This window comes from Pelecanus crispus, chromosome 1 (assembly GCF_030463565.1).
Source record: "Pelecanus crispus isolate bPelCri1 chromosome 1, bPelCri1.pri, whole genome shotgun sequence".
Taxonomy (NCBI): domain Eukaryota; kingdom Metazoa; phylum Chordata; class Aves; order Pelecaniformes; family Pelecanidae; genus Pelecanus; species Pelecanus crispus.
The window spans coordinates 56720325-56742625 of NC_134643.1; the positions used below are offsets into that span (position 1 = coordinate 56720325).

The window sequence follows — 22301 nt, forward strand, 5'->3', positions numbered from 1 at the left end:
AAAACTATACCGATAGATTTTTCCGGGATTCTCATTGTAGTTGTTCAAATTCTCCAATATGATATGCACAATCCAAATGATGCATTGTCTTCTGTATGTTGGCAGAGAGATATGTAAGAACAAGGAAATGGTGTGGACCGTTGGTGCTATCTATATAACAGTAAACCTGTCAGTCTCAGCTGCCAAAGGTGAATTGAAAAAGCACAAGGTGATTTGAAGATGAAGTCAGTGTCCTTTTGCAAGATGTTATCAAAGGATAAGCCCTTCAAGCTTTGTTTTGTGTGAATGAGTTAAAAAATACAAGGTACTTCAGGGCAAGATTTCAACATTATGGTATTCAGTACTGGAAATATTTCTTCTGATGTCAGTTCCTGCCCTGAAGGAATGAGACACGCCTGTGTTGGAAGAATCCTTGGTACAAATAACAGTTTTGGTTACTGTTAACTTCAGGGGGAAAAAATTGCTGTGCCATCATTAGTAGCTCATACCTCTTATTTCTCTGAGATCATCAAAATTTTTGCTCTCAAAGTATTGATACGGTGTTTTCAAGAGACTAAAGAATCCTTAGAGCTATGACCTTGCTGCACTGGGACCAGGATAGCTATTGAACTTACAGCCAGGCTGGGTACCTCCTTTTTAGAGATGCCCTTCTAGCCATTAGAGCTGCTTTTCACATGAATGTGGGAGAAGTCTTTCTGTTGAATACCATACCATTATTGATGCCAGAATCCAAAAATAAACCTGAACTTGCAGGCTCAGATGTATAGATGTATTATACTTCCTTGTCTCCTATGACTCTTTTTCTAGTCCAGGGAAGTACTCATTACCAAATCCCTTTTTTTGGTGGGTGTTTTTTTTTTTTTTTTTACTCCCCCCCCCCCCCCCCCCCCCCCCCGAATTTCTTAAAATCCTGAGATGAAATACTTTTTCATCATGAAATTCAAGCCTGTCTTCCTTAAGGTCAAAACAGTCAGTTGTCCAAGGAATTCTGGCCAAGAATACTCTGGAAAATAAAAGACACTCCAGCAATTAACTTCTTCAAGAAGGAGTTGTAGCCTTTTGGTTTTGAATAACCAAATAAATTCAGATCTGGCGAAGATGGTGCCTTTGCCAAACTCTTGCAGAAGAGCAGAGTGTGACACTGGAAGCAACAGAAAGAAGGCTGCCTACGGTGCCACAGCAGTGGCAGCCCATGGTGCCACTAATTCTAGGGCCTTAAGAGAAGTGTGGAGTTGTGGTCACTGTGTGGGAAGAGTCACGTCATTTTATGTTAACGTAAAGCCTTCAGTGTGATTTTTGGGCTTGGTTAAAGTACAATAAAAAGCAGTTATTGTAGGCTGCTGAATTCTGCTGTAAAACCTGTTTATGCATCTGGGTTTTTTTCAGTTTTGATCGCATCCATTAGGGCTTCAACATAAATAATTGTAAGCATGCTAGCAGCTGGACTTACTGGAGAAACTCTTGATGTGCTTCTCCTGGAATTCATTTTCCCCTTTTGTTCTGTATAACAACATTATCACAAGCAAACATGTGCTGGGTGTTACTGTTTGCAGCAAACCATGCAGTTTCTTCTGGTTTTCCTGTCCACCCTTCTTCAGAAAGTATTTTCCATAGAGCCTTTCACATAAAATGAAAAGCTGCCACCTCTCAGATAATTCTGAAAGTAAAGGGATGTTTATTATATATATCTGAGAAAATTCTGCAAATACATAAATTTGTCTGTCAAACATGTTTCTTTAATCTGTATCATCATTCACCCTATGAACAAGTGGATAGATTTAAATCTCTTAATGGCTGGGAACACATTACAAATTTATCAACGTAAGGAGCGGACCTCCACAGTCTGTGGGCACAGCTGAACATATACAAAGTATCTGGCAGGTAGTAGTGTCTAAGATAATGGGAACTCATCTGGTAATAACAGCAACATGCCTAAGGTAATAGGAATGCTAGGTCTACCCAGGCTTGGATTACTGGCTTACCAAGAGCAGATGGAAACAAAGTCCTACTTTTCCTTGCTGTTAGCTGTAAATTCCAAGTAACTAAAATGAATCATCTTTCATCTCGTTAGAAACAAAATACGTAATTTGTGCTTCTTGATTTGCAATGAGAAAGTGAATATTTACAGTTAGGTGTTGAGATGCATACTCAATGATAAGATCAATCATGACAGTAGGCCTAAATGTAGATAATTGAGAGATGGTTGTGTCAGTATGCTTGAGCCCACTTGCAAGAATTCGTGTGACAAGGGCTAACATAGTCCCATATGGACATTGTATGGACAAATAGAGTACCTGAAGTCATAAGACGGGGCTTCATTTCACCTGACTTTAGATGACTAGGTCAGATGTAAATCTCATGAGTCTCATCTGACGGAATTTTGTGTCTATTTGGAAACAAATCATGTCTTAAAGTGTCTGTTTCTTCTGCTGACTGTTAAGGAAATCTGGCTGATTAGCTTAGATGTCTACCCTGCAGGCATTTAAAGTTGGGTGAGATAAATCCCACTCTTGGCATGTAGAAGAGTTGTTTTGGTTTTTTTGGTTTTTTTTTTTAAAGATCCTTTAGATCCTAGTTGACAACAGAATATTCTAGCCCTATGCTAATTCTCTGCTGTGGTAGGCAACTACAGACTTTTTAAATTTTTTTTTTTTTTTTTTTCCTTTTGATAAGAAAGCTCAGGGGGAAAGCACAGGCCCATTTAGTCAAACATGTTACCCCTTGGAAGGTTTGAAATTGTAGCTACATCTTTCCCTGCTTTCCTAGACCTGACTGGCTGCTCTAGGATTTTCCCAGACTGCCAAGGCTGCCCTAGGATTTTTGTCCAAGGCTGCTTATGGTTTGGTTTGGGTTTGTTTTTTTTTGGGGGGGTGTTTTATTATTATTATTATTATTATTGTCCTCAGACACAGTGCAGGCATCCACAGATAGTGTCTTGGAACCAGTATCACATATTATAACACGATTCATAGTTGAACATGACAGTGTGGATGTTGCCTGCATATCTGGTGAAGGGGGCAGTTTCTGCTGAAGAATTCGCTTGATCGGTTAGGAAGTAATGCTTTCCAAGCATTCTAGATAATGTAAGTCTAGTGGAGGTTCTGATTCGAAAGGCTATACCTTGCCCTTGAGAAATGCAGGAATGGTATTTTAGTTCTAAATCTTCTGGTAGTAATACTGCTTGCTAAAGCAATTGTATAAACTTTCACATCACTATGCTGTGATTCATTAAAGCCAGTCTTCCTTCTTGTTAGCTGATTAGACTCACCTGTAGAGAGATGAGACAGCTGGATGAATTAATCTTATGTTCCCCCAGAAATGTGTTGAATGAAAAGCCAAAGCTGTGGATGGCATCACATCCTATCTGTCTGCCTGTTCTAGGATTAATTACTGGGGTTAGCCTGAGTCAATCAGTTTGGAAGCATTGTTACTTCTGCAGCAGACTTGCAGTGCAAAATACTTGTGAAACAGCTGTGCTAACTCCAGTATTAACTTATTTGGCATGTAGCTCCTCTTCTTATTTGACATGTAGTTCGTGGAATAGGAGTAATGCCTGTGGATCTCAGTGTTTGCAAATACCAAGTCTTGCAAAACACTACGTTGTAGGAAAAGTAATCTTTCCAGCTGAGGAACTAAAATGAAAGGTCACTTCTTTGTAAGCTTATAAAAGGAAATTAGTGCAGAAGCATTTTGCAGACTTCAGTTTTAAAGCTTTGAGGTGATGACAGTAACTTTCTGTAAGTGGAAACAGTACAGTCTCACTGTCCAGTACAACAGATTCTTTGACTAAGAAACTAGTTGGCTAGCTTTATAGCATGGTGTTAAGATTTTTCTGTGAAAGTATGTATTAGATTCTTTTATGATTGCAGTACATCTTAAAATGAGCATGTGATGTTTTTCAACAACAGGCTTAGGTGCATGCTGTGAGGGAATATAGAGGAGGATGTCTAATCCAGTTTTTTTCCAATACAGGCAGCTCATTTAGTTTAAAACTATGTGGACTGTTTAACAGCACAGCTCTTTTCTGGCTCCATTGTAAAGGTTTTGGAGATGCCTATTATCAGAGTAAAATATCTTAAAATAACACCACCCCAACATTGCAAAATCACACAAGGGATAATTCTTCTAACAAAACCTAATTGTAGCACATATTCCAGATTTGGGTTTTATTTGTCATGCAGTAGCCTCATTCCAGAATTACACAAGTTAATTTCCCCCTGCTTTTAATCAAACTCTCATGTTTAAACACATTTTTTAAGTTTGTAATTTATACATCTGAGATAGGCTAGACATTCTTCTCAAGCTAGAGACTACAAATGAGAAATTTCAATTAAACTTCTGTTAATGCAGGCTTGAGGGCAGAAGTTGAAAATGAGTGAAGCACGTTGACCTTAATCTGGACTGTGTAATAAATGTAGATTAAATTCTGCCTCTATCAATATTTGTCTTTTGAAATTGGAAGTAGGAAAGGGAGAAAAGTAGAATGATTTCTCATGTCTTCTCATACCCTTCTATTTATATAAATCTAAAGTTGGTTGGAAAAAGAAGAAATGCATAAAATCAAAATGCTGTTTGATAGCTACAGATTCGTGACTAACTTGAATTCTCAAATTTACTGCACTTTTCAGATCCTCAAAAGAAAGATCTTCCAGAGACAAAGAACGTTCAAGAGATCGTGATAGAACATCACGTGATAAAGATAGAAGCTCAAGAGAGAGGTCACCACGAGATTTCAAAGACAAGAAACGTTCTTATGAAAGTGCTAATGGCCGATCGGAAGACCCGAGGAGCTCAGAAGAGCGTGAAGCAGGGGAGATATAACTGGCTGTATATTCACCTGATCTCTAGCTTCCTATGGAGTTGCATACTATGGTTTAGTTTACAGTTGTTCAAAGGGACACCAGTGAGCAGTTCCAGACACTGATCCAACTAGGGTAGATGTACAGTATATAAAAGTGGTTATAACCAAGTCAGAATTAAACCCCATCAATTAATGATGCCTAAAGCTGGGTCCTGGACTTCCACCAAGTTGTAAAACTTTTCTGAAAGATTTCTCTTTATTCAGGACAACAGTTTTATGTACCAAGATGCAGATCTCAATGTTTTTAATCTCCTTTCCAATACAAGTTAGTGAACAAATTCTATTGTACTACTTGCCTTGGGTGCTTTTGAACCTTTATAAATTCTCCAATTCTGCTCCAGTCAAAACAGCAGCATTGAAAGGTTGTATTTTGGGGAATTTTTTTTGTTGTTTGCTTTTTGTAAGAGGGTGGGTGGATGGATATTAACTTTTACTCTAAGGTTATGTTCCCAGTGATTTTTTTTGTTTGGGAACCTAGGAGTTGATTACAGTGGGAGCATTTAGACAGGATTGTGTGCTGGAGAAAGCGGAAATGTCTTTTTACAGTGCCTATTTAGACTTGGAAATTGAACAGCTGTTGCATTACATCTTTTTTTATTTCTACGTAAATTTTGAAATCGAAGCCAGTCCCATATCTGTACCATTTGATTGGTATGTGTTCAATATATTTGTTTTTTTCCATAAGGACTCTTTCTGCTTTTTCTTGTGGGGTGTAAACAGCACATCCTTAATTGTATTAAAAACAAACAAAAAACCAGCAACAACAGACAAAAATTAAGAACAAAAAAATAAAAAAAAAAAATAAAAAAGGAAACCACATTGTCCAATAACTTAACGAGGATATACTGGTCTCTTAAGGTGGTTACCGAGCAGTTCAGTCATTTAAAAACTAACATTTGGTTATTAAGAGTTTCTAATATGCACATGTGCTCTAGGAGAAGCAGTCTTTCTGATGACAATCTTGACTCCTAAGATCTTCAAAGGCAAAACCAGGTAGAATCATAATGATCATGGCACGACCACTAACTCCTTAATGACTTCAATTTCAAAAAGCAGTATTTCATTTAGGTGCAAGCTGCCTTAACATAAGGGGGTTGCTGTCAATTCTGTTGGATTGAAAGTGCTTTAGGGTGTATAAATTATTAAGATGTGCCCTAGCCTCACACAGAAGAATTTAGAGATTGGTAAGTTCTCCTTGAGATAGCACCACTGAGTTACTTAACAGCGATGCTTAAGAGCAGTGTTTGTCATGACTTATTGGCATTTTCAGCAGGTTCTGCAGACTCTCCTCTGTACCTCCCTAGTCCAAGTGCCTCTGTAGGCCCGCTAATTATGGGTGTGTAATATCACTATAAATTCACAGTGTGCATTTTTCCTCGGTGTCTTTTCTGTAGCCTCTTCAGTATGGTCAGAACACATGGGTGATAATTCTAACACGGTAGATAATTCAGCAGTATTTTGGCTGGCAGTGAAAGGTAGAACAGGACCTTTACCTCTCAGCAAGGACTTGTATTCAATGTAGCATATACCCTCCACTTTGAATTCATGTCGTTTTAAGCTCCTAAAGAAATACTGTAATAACGATGGCTAACTACTTAACACTTTTTTTTATTTACCCATTTGAAATCTGAACATGAGTTTCCTCCCTGGGAATGCTTTATGATTTCCTGTGTGGCCCAGCTGCGTGATGAATGTAAGTTACCAGTGTTTGTCCCTCTGTTACGAGCACGCTGTATCAGTGCTTGCTAACATCTGTTGTCACACCTTTGTTAATGGAGTTCTAGTGGTGTGATAAAAGGTGAACAGTCATTTGTCAGTGCATCTTGCACAGCAGAATTGCCAGTGAGTGGATTGCTAACTCCTTTGGAACTCCCTTCTGGAATAAAAATATTCCAGAAATACTGAGGACCTGTCTTCCCCTGCAGCCAGCAACTAGAAAATTTGTATTGTGAAAGTGGGGTGGGGTGGGAATCTGTATACTGTGACAAAACACTGCTTAGACTCCTTACTAGCAAATTCTGGATAATATGCCATTGATTTTACAAATGGCTTCTTTATTAATTGTGCCTGAGTAAGTAAGGATCTTCCACCCTTCCATCAGAACCAAGTTACCTTAATTTCCAGGAGGGTGAAATTGAGGTATTCATCACCTGTGTATTTCCTGCTGGACAGCTGAAGAGTGGTATTGACTGAGATTAGTTTGCATGGTCAAAATCATTATGAAAGGGATCTGGGGGAAATAAATCTCTGTCCATCTCTGCTGCATCATGTGAGGGAAAGAGCTTTGACACCAGTCGAATAGTTTGGTCTTCATTACTTGTGATCTTTAATTTCCCAGTCTTCAGTAAACAGGTCAGCAATAGTTAAATCTGACTTCTGGTCTAGAACCAGATCATAAATACAGTGGCAAGATCATTCAGAAGATCAAGCCACTCAGCCGGCTAACCCAGATCAAATACATCCTACAGACGTGGTGTGTTAGCTTCACGTCACACCAAGTATCAGCTGTCCGCACTGTTCTTATGAATTCCACACTGAGCCTTGTTTGCTCAGCTTTTCTCCCTTTGGTTGCTTGTTCAGCCATTGATTCTTACAAGATTGAGAGCACTGGAGGCAGGGTGCTAGACCTGCAGGAATTCCGTGGGGGATGCTGCTGCGCAGTAATCTGTGTCACGATCTGTACTGCTACTACTTCGCTTAAGAGATCTAGTAGGTCTGCAGGTCCTTGCGAGGGCCTGAGTGCTGAGAGTGCTCGAGGCCATTCCTATTCGAGGAAAATATCTTCCTTGTCCTGCAAGGAGGCTTACTGCAGCCTGGGAAGGGAAGGGAGCTCCTGAGGGGACCTAAGGATGCTGCAGCTGAGCATCTTTTTGAAATTTTGCTGATGTAGTTGTAGCTCCATGGCAATTTTTATCAGACTGCAGGTGTACAAATTGAGCAAAAAATAGTAGATTATTTTATTTAAGTGTTTGAAATGCAGTGAGCCTACGAGCATTACTCCTGTAACTCAGAAAGCTCTCACTCTGGATTAAGTCAGGGGAGCATAAAACAGGAAAATGTTGAGATGGTAAGTGGCTAGAGGATGGCACATTACCAGAAATGAGGGTGTCTCCTGAACATATGTGAGTTGCTTTTCCTGCTGGAGGAACCATACAGTGATGTTTCCAAGGAAAGAGGTGCTTGGCCTCATGCAGCCGTATCACATTACCCACCATCAGACTTGCCAATGAAGCTGGCAGAGGAGGCTGTTCCTATCTGTCCTCTTGCCTTCTGTCAGGTAGTGAATCTGGGATTTATCCTCCTCTTGCTACAGCACAAACCCTAACCCTGGAGCCCATCTGTCTGTCCAATCTATCTTGTACCAGTTTGTGCCTTTCAGGCACCCTCCATCCTGCCCAGGGGCAGCAGGAGAAATACATGAACCAACCCCCCTAAGCCAATGCAAATGGATGATTGTGGTAACCTTAAATAGCCTTGGAGCAGGGATTATCTATTTAGCTGAAGGGAGAATGGTAGCAATCTGTTTTAAGACACCTGGGGCCAATGCAAGACAGCTAAGAGCATGGGAGGGGACATCTAAAGGAACTGGTTTTAGCTATGGGAACTTCAGTATCGCAACAAGAAGCACCTGTGGTGCTGGAGATGACTCCATGAGATGTGTGTGCTGTCTCCTCCCAGGACTGTTAAGGATTCAGGCAGATTGTGGTTGCAGTCAGCATTAAACAAAGGATAAATGCAGAATGAGCTATGTGCCAGAGGTGATGGCAGTATGTAGTGTGTTGTGTAAGGGTCTGAGAACTCCCCTGGTTTACTATTCTCCATCCCACATTTCATAGATTCATAGAATCATTTTGTTTGGAAAAGACCTTTAAGATCATCCAGTCCAACCATTAACCTAACACTACCAAGTCCACCACTAAACCAATTAAGGGTAGAGTAATAATTTCCTGTTTCCTGGCTTGGTGGCTGGATTATTTTTTAATGAAAGTAAAAACTATGAATCATTAAGGTTGGAAAGGACCTTTAAGATCATCAGTCCAACCATCAACCCAATACCACCATGCCCACTAAACCATGTCCCAAAGTACCACATCTACCTGGTTTTTGAACACTTCCAGGGATGGTGACTCCACCACCTCTCTGCTTGACTACCCTTTCTGTGAAGAAATTTTTCCTAATATCCAATCTAAACCTCCCCTGACGCAGCTTGAGCCCATCTCCTCTCATCCTATCACTAACTACTTGGGAGAAGAGACCAACACCCACCTCACTACAGCCTCCTTTCAGGTAGTTGTAGAGAGCAATAAGGTCTCCCCTCAGCCTCCTCCATGCTAAACAACCCCAGTTCCCTCAGCTGCTAGCCAAGCAGGTGCTATCCAAGCACCTCTGTATTCTCCCAGATCTTGCAACAACACATAATTAATACTTGTATTATATCACTGACTTTTCTTTAGGAGGTTTTTCACTTTTGAAAGTGATGACCCGACTCTGGTTAAGTGCATGGAGATACATCTCACATGCTCATTTTCCAGAAGGGTACCTAGGAAGGCAAATAGCAGCTATTTCACCAAAAAGTTTCCTTAGAAATTTGTTATCCCTCATGACAGACTCCTGTGAGAATTCAGCTCACTCAACAACATGGGCAATTTTGAAAGAACAACTGGGCAACTGACCTGAGGAGCAATGCTGAGATCTTTCCTAGCTGAAGCTGAGATGTTTCAAGCAGTTTAGTTTTCTACAAGGGCTTGTCTTGGGATACTGGAACCAAATTCTCACAACACAGGACAACAGACTAGGAGACTGTTCACCCATAAGCAAGAGAAGTGAATGGATTGACATTTCTTTTCTTCTCCCCTTTGCCTCTCCCACCCAAACGCACACAAACCAAAGGATCAAAACGATAAACTGGGTGAAAAATGCATAGTTTGTCAGCTCTCATTATCTACTCTTTTAAAGGACTAAAAGAGCAACAATTTCAACAGCATAACGTTGATGAACGTATGCTATTTTATGTTAGGGTTAGCTGTGTTTCAGAGCAGTACCTGTGGTAATGAATTATTTGACAAATTTAACTGGCATTTGACAACTCACATATTTACCAAGCACTATTTATCTAGCTAGAATTGAACAGTGCAGAAAATATGCTAAATACATACGCAAAACACTGGTGCGATTCAAATTCCACATGCATGGAAACCACTAGACCGCAAGCTTTTATTCCTGAGTGATTCCTTGATTTAGGATGCCACCGACACACACTGGCAAAGCAGAGGCAACAGTGGTTTAGGACCTGAAGAGGACTCCTCTTTTCAGATTTGTTTGGATGACATTCTTGACCATATACTCTGAGGACAGCTATGTGGGGCAGGAGCCAATTTTCCTAAACATTTCTAACATCCTAAACAACTTATTGCTTAATTCCTATTCTTTGCTTCCACTTCAGTTGTGAATCAAGGCTGTGCTTTCATAGAATCATAGAATCGTTTCGGTTGGAAAAGACCTCTAAGACCATCCAGTCCAACCGTTAACCCAACACCACCAAGTCCACACCAAATCAATTAAGGGTTGACTAGACTAAACCATGTCCCGAAGTGCCACGTCCACCCGCTCCTTGAACGCCTCCAGGGATGGTGACTCCACCACCTCTCTGGGCAGCCTGTTCCAATGCTTGATCACTCTTTCCATGAAGAAATTTTTCCTAATATCCAACATAAATCTCCCCTGGTGCAGCTTGGGCCCATCTCCTCTCGTCCTATTGCTAACTACTTGGGAGAAGAGACCAACACCCACCTCACTACAACCTCCTTTCAGGTAGTTGTAGAGAGCAATAAGGGCTCCCCCAGCCTCCTCCATGCTAAACAACCCCAGTTCCCTCAGCCGCTCCTCATAAGACCTGTGCTCCAGACCCTTCACCAGCTTCGTTGCCCTTCTCTGGACATGCCCCAGCACCTCAATGTCTGTCTTGTAGTGAGGGGCCCAACACTGGACACAGTAGTTGAAGTGCAGCCTCACCAGTGCCAAGTACAGGGGGACAATCAGCTTCCCTGCTCCTGCTGGCCACACTATTCCTGATACAAGCCAGGATGCTGTTGGCCTTCTTGGCCACCTGGGCACACTGCTGGCTCATGTTCAGCTGCCTGTCGACCAACACCCCTGGGTCCTTTTCCGCTGGGCAGCTTCCCAGCCACTCTTCCCCAAGCCTGTAGTGTTGCATGGGGTTGTTGTGACCAAAGTGCAGGACCCGGCACTTGGCCTTGTTGAACCTCATACAGTTGGCCTCGGCCCGTGGGTCCAGCCTGTCCAGGTCCCTCTGCAGGGCCATCCTACCCTCGAGCAAATCAACACTGCCACCCAGCTTGGTGTCACCTGCAAACTTACTAAGGGCGCACTCAATCCCCTCATCCAGAGCGTTGATAAAGATATTAAACAAGACTGGCCCCAAAACAGAGCCCTGGGGAACAATGCTCGTGACCGGTCGCCAACTGGGTTTAACTCCCTTCACCACAACTCTCTGGGCTCGGCTATCCAGCCGTTCACGTGCCAGCCATTCACATGCCACCTTCCTTAGTATAGTTGTACTTTGTTCAGCATACAGTAGAGATTAGTTTCTCCTGACACAGCAGCTTATAAAAAGTGTTAATGCGATCTTCATTCTGTCCTGTGTGGTTCTTGATCTTTGGGCTCAGCCACCCAACCAGTTTTTTACCCAGTGAAGACTATGCCCATCCAAGCCATGAGCTGCCAGCTTCCCAAGGAGAATATTATGGGAGACTGTGTCAAAGGCTTTGCTAAAGTCCAGGTAAATTACGTCCACAGCCTTTCCTTCATCCATCAGGCAGGTCACCAGGTCATAAAAGGATATCAGGTTGGTCAAGCAGGACCTGCCTTTCATGAACCCATGCTGGCTGGGCCTGATCCCCTGGTTGATCTGCACTTGCCTGTTGAGTTCACTCAATATGAACCACTCCATAATCTTTCCCGGTACCAAGGCCAGGCTGACAGGCCTGTAGTTCCCCAGGTCCTCCTTCCGGCCCTTCTTGTAGATGGGCGTCACGTTGGCAAGCCTCCAGTCATCAGGGACCTCCCCTGTTAACCAGGACTGCTGATAGATGATGGAAAGTGGCCTGGCGAGCTCCTCTGCCAGCTCCCTCAGTACTCTCGGGTGGATCCCATCCAGCCCCATAGACTTGTGAGCATCCAGGTGGTGTAGCAGGTTGTTAACTGCTTCCTCCTGGACTATGAGGGCTCCATTCTGGTCTTCTGCCAGAGGATAAGCATGCCAGCAGTTGTAATCCATGAATATCTGCTTAGCTGTTAGCTGTGTTTTGACCTTTTCTCTCCCTGTGACGTACTTTAATTTATTTCACACAGGAAGGAAGCTCTGGTGAGAGAACGGGTGGTTCAGTGAGCCAGGGGATTTGTCTCTTATGCTCAGTCTCTTACTTTCTAACAGCTGCAAAGGACCAGGGTTCAAGGGTTTGGATACATGGAGAGAGAAAATGCAAACACATGTTTTGGCTCTGAGCAAATCTCCTGCCCATTGCAAGAAAGCAATGGGACCAGCACACAGGAGGCTCAGCTCTTGGAAGAAGGAGCAAGCCCACCTTGTGATTAGCGAGTGGACCCCATTTAGATCATTAGAAATACCTGGTCAGTGCTGTTAATAGTGCCCTTAGGGTCTCAGATTTTTTTTTTTTTTGTGTAAAAAAGGACTGTCATGGTTTAGCCCCAGCCAGCAACTAAGCACCATGCAGCCGCTCTCTCACTCCCCCTGCCCCGGTGGGATGGGGGAGAGAATTGGAGGAGTAAGAGTGAGAAATACTCCTGGGCTGAGATAAGAACAGTTTAATAATTGAAATAAAGTAAAATAGTAATGCTAATAGTAACAGTATAATAATGATAATAATAATAATATACGAAGCAAGTGATGCCCAATGCAATTGCTCACCACCTGCCGACCGATACCCAGACAGTTCCCGAGCAGCGATCGCTGCTCCCTGGCCAACCCTCCTCAGTTTATATACTGAGCATGACGTCATATGGTATGGAATAGCCCTTTGGTCGGTTTGGATGAACTCTTCTGGCTGTGCCCCTCCCAGTTTCTTGTGCACCTGGCAGAGCATGGGAAGCTGAAAAGTCCTTGACTAGCATAAGCAGTACTTAGCAAAAACTAAAAACATCAGTGTGTTATTGGCATTATTCTCAAACTAAATCCAAACCACAGCACTATGCCAGCTACTAGGAAGAAAATTAACTCTATCCCGGCCGAAACCAGGACAGTATCCACCCCTTATTCTATACCATTTACGTCATGCACAGGGCCTCCCCTTTCCAATGTGTTCTAATTAATCACTACCACTTTCCCTATCTTGATATATACACACAGATATCATTCCCTTCGTCTATGGGCCATCCCTCTAAAATGTCCATTGAGTTCATTTAGTCCATGACTTTGGGTTCCATCTGTCATCAGTCTTTCAGAGCAGGAGAGGTGGTGTGCAGTGTTGGATTGCTGCATGCTGAAGCCAGTTGTCATTTCAACATGGTTTCATCAAAGTTCATTTTCATTAAGCTGGGCAATTCTTACTGTAATACCATTGATGTGGCATATAGCAACCATAACATACAGTATTATATACTTAACATTAACATACTCTATTATATTAATATTATTACTATATTAACATACAGTTAAGAGATAACATACAGTATTATATAGCAATTAACATCATACAATTCAGTTCATTGACTATTTTCACCCAAAATCAGATTCCCTTGAGGTACACATTGGATTTCCCCATCCTTTCGCATCACCCACCAAGTGCAACCAGGTCCTTGAGCAAAAGCAATCCCACGAATGGGTTTGCCTTTGCCAGAGGGGGAGGTCACCCAGACTGTCTTCCCCAGCATATTTTTTATGTGCACTACAGGGACTTTATCTCCTTCTACAGTACATAGAAGTTTTGATTGGGCAGGGCCAGCTCGATTGGCTGATCCCCTGGTGTTGACTAACCAGGTGGCTTTTGCCAAATGTGTATCCCAATGTTTGAATGTCCCACCACCCATTGCTCTCAGGGTAGTCTTTAACAGTCCATTGTATCGTTTGATTTTTCCCGGAGGCTGGTGCATGGTAAGGGATGTGATATACCCACTCAATGCCATGCTCTTTGGCCCAGGTGTCTATGAGGTTGTTTCGGAAATGAGTCCTGTTGTCTGACTCGATTCTTTCTGGGGTGCCATGTCACCACAGGACTTGCTTTTCAAGGCCCAGGGTAGAGTTCCAGGTGGTGGCATGGGGCACGGGATATGTTTCCAGCCATCCAGTGGTTGCTTCCACCATGGTGAACAAATAGCGCTTGCCTTGGTGGGTTTGTGGGAGTGTGATATAATCAACCTGCCAGGTCTCCCCATATTTATATTTTAGCCATCATTCCCTATACCCGACGGGCTTGAAACGCTTGGCTTGCTTGATTGCAGCGCATGTTTCACATTCATGAATAACCTGTGCAATACTGTCCATAGTTAAGTCCACCCCTCGATCACAGGCCCATTTATTTGTTGCATCGCTTCCTTGATGGCCTGAGGCGTCATGGGCCCACCCAGCTATAAATAGTTCACCCTTATGTTGCCAGTCCAGATCCACCTGAGCCACTTCAACCTTAGCAGCCTGATCTGCCTGCTGGTTTTTTTGATGTTCTTCAGTGGCCCGACTCTTGGGTACGTGAGCATCTACGTGACGAACTTTTACAACCAGGTTCTCTACCCGGGCAGCGATATCTTGCCACAATGCGGCAGCCCAGATAGTTTTGCCCTGCGCTGCCAGTTGCTCTGTTTCCATTGCTGCAACCACCCCCACAGGGCATTTGCCACCATCCATGAGTCAGTATAAAGTATTGGCCACTTTTCTCTTTCAGCAATATCTAAAGCCAGCTGAATGGCTTTCACCTCTGCAAACTGACTCGACTCCCCTTCTCCTTCAGCAGCTTCTGCGACTTTTCGTATAGGACTCCATACAGCAGCTTTCTACCTCCGATGATTTCCCACAAGATGACAGGACCCATCAGTGAATAGGGCATATTGCTTCTCATTTTCTGGCAATGTATTATACAGTGGGGCCTCCTCGGCACGTGTCACCACCTCCTCTGGTGATATTCCAAAATTTTTGCCTTCTGGCCAGTCCATGATTACTTCCAAGATTCCTGGGTGACTGGGGTTTCCTATTCGAGCCCGTTGTGTGATTAATGCAACCCACTTACTCCACGTAGCATCAGCTGCATGATGTGTAGAGGGCATCCTCCCTTTGAACATCCAGCCCAGCACCGGCAGTCGGGGTGCCAGCAGGAGCTGTGCTTCAGTACCAACCACTTCCGAAGCAGCTCGAACCCCTTCATATGCTGCCAATATCTCTTTCTCAGTTGGAGTATAGCGGGCTTCGGATCCTCTGTATCCCCGACTCCAAAACCCTAGGGGTCGACCTCGAGTCTCCCCTGGTGCTTTCTGCCAGAGGCTCCAGGTAGGGCCATTCTCCCCAGCTGCGGTGTAGAGCACATTTTTAATATCCTGCCCTGCCCGGACTGGCCCAAGGGCTACTGCATGAACTATCTCCCGTTTAATTTGTTCAAAGGCTTGTAGTTGCTCAGGGCCCCATTTGAAATTATTCTTCTTCCGGGTCACTTGATAGAGGGGGCTTATGATCTGGCTGTAATTTGGAATATGCATTCTCCAAAAACCCACAACGCCTAAGAAGGCTTGTGTTTCCTTTTTGCTAGTTGGTGGAGACATAGCTGTTATTTTGTTGATCACATCCATTGGGATCTGATGACGTCCATCTTGCCATTTTATTCCTAAAAATTGGATCTCCTGTGCAGGTCCCTTGACCTTACTTTGTTTTATGGCAAAACCAGCCTTCAGAAGGATTTGGACTATTTTCTTTCCCTTCTCAAAAACTTCTTCTGCTGTATTGCCCCACACAGTGATGTCATCAATATACTGCAGATGTTCTGGAGCTTCACCCTGTTCCAGTGCCGTCTGGATCAGTCCATGGCAAATGGTGGGGCTGTGCTTCCACCCCTGGGGCAGTCTGTTCCAGGTGTACTGAACACCCCTCCAGGTAAAAGCAAAATGGGGCCTGCACTCTGCTGCCAAAGGGATGGAGAAAAATGCATTAGCGATGTCAGTTGTGGCATACCACTTGGCCACCTTTGACTCCAGTTCATATTGAAGTTCTAGCATGTCTGGCACGGCAGCGCTCAGTGGCGGTGTAACTTCGTTCAAGCCACAACAGTCTACTGTTAGTCTCCACTCCCCGTTAGACTTTCGCACTGGCCATATGGGACTGCTAAAGGGTGAGCAAGTCTTGCTGATCACTCCCTGGCTCTCCAGTCGACGAATCAGTTTATGGATGGGAATCAGGGAGTCTCGTTTGGTGCGATATTGCTGCCCATGTACTGTTGTGGTAGCGATCAGCACCTGTTGTTCTTCGACCCTCAGCAACCCCACAACAGAAAGGTCCTCTGAGAGACCAGGCAAGGTGGACAGCTGTTTAATTTCCTCTGTCTCCAAGGCAGCTATACCAAAAGCCCACTTACACCCTTTTGGGTCCTTGAAATACCCTCTCCTGAGGTAATCTATGCCAAGGATGCACGGAGCATCTGGGCCAGTCATAATGGGGTGCTTCTGCCACTCATTCCCAGTTAGGCTCACTTCAGCCTCCAATACAGTTAGCTGTTGGGATCCCCCTGTCACTCCAGAAATACAAATGGGTTCTGCCCCTCTATAACTTGATGGCACTAGGGTACACTGTGCACTGGTGTCCACTAGAGCCTTATACTCTTGTGGGTCTAAGGTGCCAGGCCATCGAATCCACACAGTCCAGTAAACCCGGTTGTCCCTTTCCTCCACCTGGCTGGAGGCAGGGCCCCTCTAACACTGGTCACAGTATTCGCTGTTCACTTCCTGTAAATGTGAATCAAAAGTCCCTTCATTAAGGTCAGAAGTAAAATTAGCCCTCTTACTCTGTCTGGGGAACTGCTCACTGGAAACTGGAGCTGCAATTTTCCTGGGAGAACCTCCTTTTGTAATAGTTTTTCCTTGCAACTCCCGCACCCGTGCCTCTAGGGTCAAGGTGGGTTTTCCATCCCACTTCCTCATGTCCTCTCTGTGATCACGCAGGTAAAACCACAGGGTGCCCCGTGGTGTGTATCCTCTGTATCCTCTCTCTTGAGCATAAGGACATTGACTCCTAACAGCTGAGATACTGGTCTGTACAGGTGGGGAGTAGGACAGATCCTCTCTGAGTTGTTGGAACTCTCGGGACAGTTTTTCCACAGCCGAGACACAGGCCCGTAGGGAGGAAGAGATACTTTCTTCGTATTCCCGGAGTCATCTAGCCACTTCATCCACCGTTGGTGCCTCATCATCTTTCCAGGCCAGTATTGCCAACGAGTTGGAATACGATGCTGGTGCGCTCCGTACCACCTTCTGCCACATGGGTTGTGTGCACCTGACTTCATCTGGGTCTTTGGTTAACTGTTCATCATTCAGGTCACTGTAAATCACCTCCAGCACGCCTAATTCCCTCAGGTACTGGATACCCTTCTCCACGGTGGTCCATTTGCTTGGGCGGTATAAAACATCCTCCTTGAAGGGATACCTTTCCTTCACGCTTGACAGAAGTCGCTTCCAGAGGCTGAGAGTTTTTGCCCCTTTTCCAATTGCTTTGTCAATGCCCCCCTCCCTGGAAAGGGATCCCAGCTGCTTGGCTTCCTTACCCTCTAAATCCAGGCTACTGGCCCCTTTATCCCAGCATCGGAGCAGCCAGGTGACGATGTGCTCGCCTGGATGACGACTGAAATCTTTTCACATATCTCGCAGATCACTCAGGGATAGGGACCATCTCATTTATGGGTTCTTCCTCCTCTGGTTCTCGTGATGGCCCTGTTTCATCTTCATCCCTTACTAAACAAGCTGATTTTCTTGTGTAATTTTTTCTTCTGTATAGGGGCAACTGATACCGGCGTGGGTTGGTTTTCTGGTTTAGCCATGGTGCCTGTTACTGGGGTTGGAGTAGTCGCAGTGCCTGTGGTGGGGGTTGGAGTAGCCGCAGTGCCTGTCACCAGGGTTGGAGTAGCCACAGTGCCTGTGGCTGTGGTTAGAGTGGCCGCAGTGCCTGTTGTCTTGTCATCAGATTCAGAGACCTTCTCTTTCCCTTGAGGGTACTGAATAGTGTTGACCACGGCTCAATAGGCATGGGCCAGTCCCCAGCATGTTGCAATGATTTGTGTCTCTCTGGAGTTCCCAGGGTGACAACATACCTTTTCCAAATACTTTACTAGTTCTTCAGGATTCTGCACTTGTTCAGAGGTGAAGTTCCAAAACACTGGAGGTGCCCACTGCACTAGGTACTTGCCCATACTATCCCACACACCCTGCCGCTCATAACTATCCAGCCTTGGGGCAGATCTCTGGATGATATTCTTAAACTGCTTACTGACCTTCATCAAAACCGAAACAGTATTCCCAAGAAATAGCAATAGATGTATCTTAACTACCCAAGGATGTTCAAGATACTGAAAAGTTATTGTAATGAAGGAGGAAACATCATAGAAGAAGGTAGCGAAGGTACTGTTCTATATTTCCTCCACAAAAAACCTCTCAGAGGAAGAGGTATAATTGCTAATCCTCTCCATAAGGTGATACCAGTGACCATGACGGGTCGCCAACTGGGTTTAACTCCTTTCACCACAACTCTCTGGGCTCAGCCATCCAGCCGTTCACGTGCCAGCCATTCACATGCCACCTTCCTTAGTATAGTTGTACTTTGTTCAGCATACAGTAGAGATTAGTTTCTCCTGACACAGCAGCTTATAAAAAGTGTTAATGCGATCTTCATTCTGTCCTGTGTGGTTCTTGATCTTTGGTTTTTGCTTTGATCACTTTTTTCCTACTTGCTTCTTAATAAATTCTTGCACTGTTACTGCTCGTGCAATTCTTTAATTCCTCTTTTCACTGAGACCTGGAGATCAGACTTTCACTGCAGCCTGCAAAACTGGGAAGCAGTGGACTGCTGGGCAGAGGTCGTATCAGCAGCTGGAAATAGGGGGGAAGAGAGGAAGAAATGTTTGTTTCTACCACAGGCTCCCCTCTTCATCCCTGCTTTCCCATTGGCAGGCATATGGATATATAGATATAATGGACAGTCAGCAGGCAATGAGAAAACTCTCTCATGACTTGCCTCTCTTGGCTCTGGCTTTTCAGCTCCTGTTGCTGAGGTAACCTCACTCCCAAACCTCTTCCCCAGGCCCTTGGTAGGGCTGCACAGAGCACCGCCGGCAAGCAGCGTCCTGGGAAATGCACCAGCAGGAAGTCGGCATTAGCTAGCAACAAAGCACGGCTGACCACAGGCAAGGTCAAAAAGGGCCTGACGGATAGCAGGAACTGCCATGGCTGTACAGCCCTTTACCAGGCTGAAATGATCTGGTGAATGCTGACTGTAGTAAAGTATTGATGGCACTGCTCAGTTAGGAGCACAAAGGTTAGAAATCATTCCTGGTGGTGGCTCAGAGGGGCTGCAAACTTTCACAGCACCAGCCGTCAGGCACCACCAGCATTAAAGCCTGCTGGAGCCTCTGTGTAGGCATCACTAGAAGGTGATAACTGGGTTGGGGACTTTGCATGGAACTACTGTAACTTATTAAAGTGCTGCCATCTTCCTAAGCTCAGACTGGTTTGCAACAGAGCAACGGGAGTAAAGAACTGCTGATTTCCAACAGGCAAGGGAGACTGCTGCCTTGATGGAGAGTGGGACCATAATCCAGGTGTCAACTCCAATGTTCCACAGCCGTTGACTTCCTTGTCCTAAAATTCTCCCTCTGCTTATAATCCTGTGCAAAGTTCTGCTGGTGACTCACACCAGGAAAAAAACCACTCCTGCGTGTCCTAGGCTTGTTCGATGCTGACCATGTGCACTCTGACTAGTATAACCATATAAACTTCCTCCTCCATGAGCTCCCTCTCACTCCTCTTTCCCTTTCTCAGTATTTTCCATGTGTTTGCACTTCTCTGGTTTAGGTCAGACACAAAGACAACTCCACGGCACTTAGCTGATTTAACCTGTCACAGGCACTTGTCATACTACTCGTGCTATGTCACAGATTTGTTGTCTCACCCAGACCTTCGTGATGTCCCACAGGCTGTAAGAAAACCATGAAGCTTGGTGTGAGGGCTTTGGTCCCACTCACTGGTGGTGCTCCACAGGAAATCTCTTCCTGCTACCTTTAGTTGTGATGTTTCCCTTAGGTTTCCCTTCACAGGATCAAAGTTATCCCTAAGAATGCCTGCAGTATGTATAGCACCATGTATTTATTGGTTCAATAAGTAAAGAGTGTGTTTGGTTTGCCTCACAAATATGTGAATGTTGCTGTTTTGCAGAGGCACAGTGAGGTCCAAGGAAAGATGGACAGGATTGTGCAGTGAGGCTGCTGGAAAACTGGGAATTCAGCTCAGGTAACCTCAGTCTCAAGATGCCATCTGATCTATGCTCTGTTGGGAAAGCTTCTTGCTGTTCTGTTGAAATCTCAGCTAAACAAACAAAAGAAAAGGGCCATGTACTCCTCCATGACTCACATCATACAAATCTTTAAAATTTAATGTGTTCCCCCCTTTATAAATGGATTTTAAAAAAAAATTTCCTCTTTACTTAAGCCTGAGTTTGATTTGTTTCACATGCTTTGCTTTTGCTACACCTCTCTCTCCATCACAGGGAGCACAAGAGCCTTCAACCATCGGCCAGCGTTGGCAGGCCCCTGCCAGCCCAGGGTGTCTATGGCAATGATGAGCATGTCATTATAGCTAATCATCATCATGGCAAATAGTGCTTTTAACGTGCATTAAAGCAAGTAAATAAAAAGGGGAAATTATTTTAAGCTTTTCAGAGTGTTTACTTGTACTGCCTCAAAGGGATTTGAGACAATAAATATTTTATTACAAGTCCTGTTCTTTTCTTACAATACTTGACGATGCTGTGCAATATGCTTCCCCTTCTCCCCAAGTGGGATAAAATACCAAATCAAATAAAGTAGTCTGCCCCATCCTCCCTCTCCAGCAAGAATTCATTTTCTGGACTTTGGGATTTCAGCATCCTTTGCCAAACAAATGGGATGGGTGAGGAAACTACACCTTGAATGAAGGAAAATTCTGCATTTTCAGCTGTTTACAAAATTGTTGCTTCATGGTCAAGCAAAAAGCTTCCCTTCCCACCACCCAAGGAGACTGATTACTGCAAGTGTGATGGGTGCCTGGGTGGGAGCTGGAGCTGATTTCGGTAACCCCCCCAATACCACCAGTAACTGTGCACTGTAACCAGCTACTGCCCCTGCCCATCACGCATGCCTTTTCCACGCTACAAATGAGAGGATGCATCTGTTTTCTCTGTGTTTATTGCATTACACTAAAGCAAAAAGGCATGTAGTTATTTGCAGTTATTAGCTGATGATTTCACCACATCTAAGGAATACAAGGAAAAGCAATTAAATAGTTCAGGACTTGGTTACCACTGAAGGGAGCCTCAAGCTGTGTGACAGGACAGGATGAGGGCAGCGCCATAGAAATCCCATGCTGAGCTGAGCCCACCACGCCGCCCGCTCAGCAGAGCAGCAACTTCCCTCAGCTAGATGCATTTTGAGTAGCACAGGAGCTAGTGAGCTCGGTACTATTACCCTCTCCTGGGCACATGGCCAGAGCAATTTGCTGGGCAAAGTGCTGGAGATGTTCATCCCTGCCCAGAGGGACCCAGTGGTGACCACATTCAGCATGGCCATCCCTTGGGCTGAAAGTTGCTCCAACAAACCTCTCCCCAGGTTGGGGAACTCCACTGACTCGTACAGGACAGGACTTTCCCCATGTCTTTCTCAGACTAGTCTTTCCCATGCACCACTTAACTCATTTTTTTAGTTCTAACACCAAACAACACCCTGCTTCTTAAATAATGACCTCTACAAAGTCACTGGAGATGCTTCAGAATGTTATCCTGCTCTTCATTCATGAGGATGGAGAGGTGGTAGCTGAGATAAAGAGTTGCTGGTACCTCTCTGGGCTGGTGCTGCTGGTAGGAGCAAGTCTTTCTCTCAGGAACAGCAAGCTTAAAGTCATTGTCTTAAAACATAGTCTTCAAGGACAGTGGCCAGAGGAACCCACCTGTAGCACTGAAACTGCAAAGCACATCAGGATTTCTTAGCTGGCTTTGATGTATCTGTGGGTTGTATTTAACTGTAGAAACTCAGTTTACTAAGGAAATTATTGACATTGTTATCTACATTATATAAGCCTTTTTTCTTGCTTTTTTTTTTTTTTTACTTTTTCATTCTTCCACCTGTGGCTGGAGGTCCAAAAGGAGCAAATCAGTGCCGGCGAGACATTTGAAGAGCCTGGAGGTTGCACATCC

At 44.3% G+C, this 22301-nt stretch overlaps 1 protein-coding gene across 6 annotated transcripts in view; it reads left to right on the forward strand.

The window, feature by feature from the left end:
- The window catches only part of LUC7L2 (LUC7 like 2, pre-mRNA splicing factor), a 35848-nt gene extending 29962 nt beyond the window's left edge, over positions 1-5886 (forward strand). For 3 of the 6 annotated variants that reach the window (XM_075705975.1, XM_075705943.1, XM_075705970.1), the window contains one exon: positions 4629-5886. In XM_075705975.1, the coding sequence (XP_075562090.1) occupies positions 4629-4821 (193 nt within the window). In that variant the 3' untranslated portion in view covers positions 4822-5886. The remainder of the gene's footprint in view (positions 1-4628) is intronic. The other 3 variants (XM_075705958.1, XR_012830862.1, XM_075705951.1) reach the window with 3 other exon arrangements.
- Positions 5887-22301: the final 16415 nt, after the last annotated feature.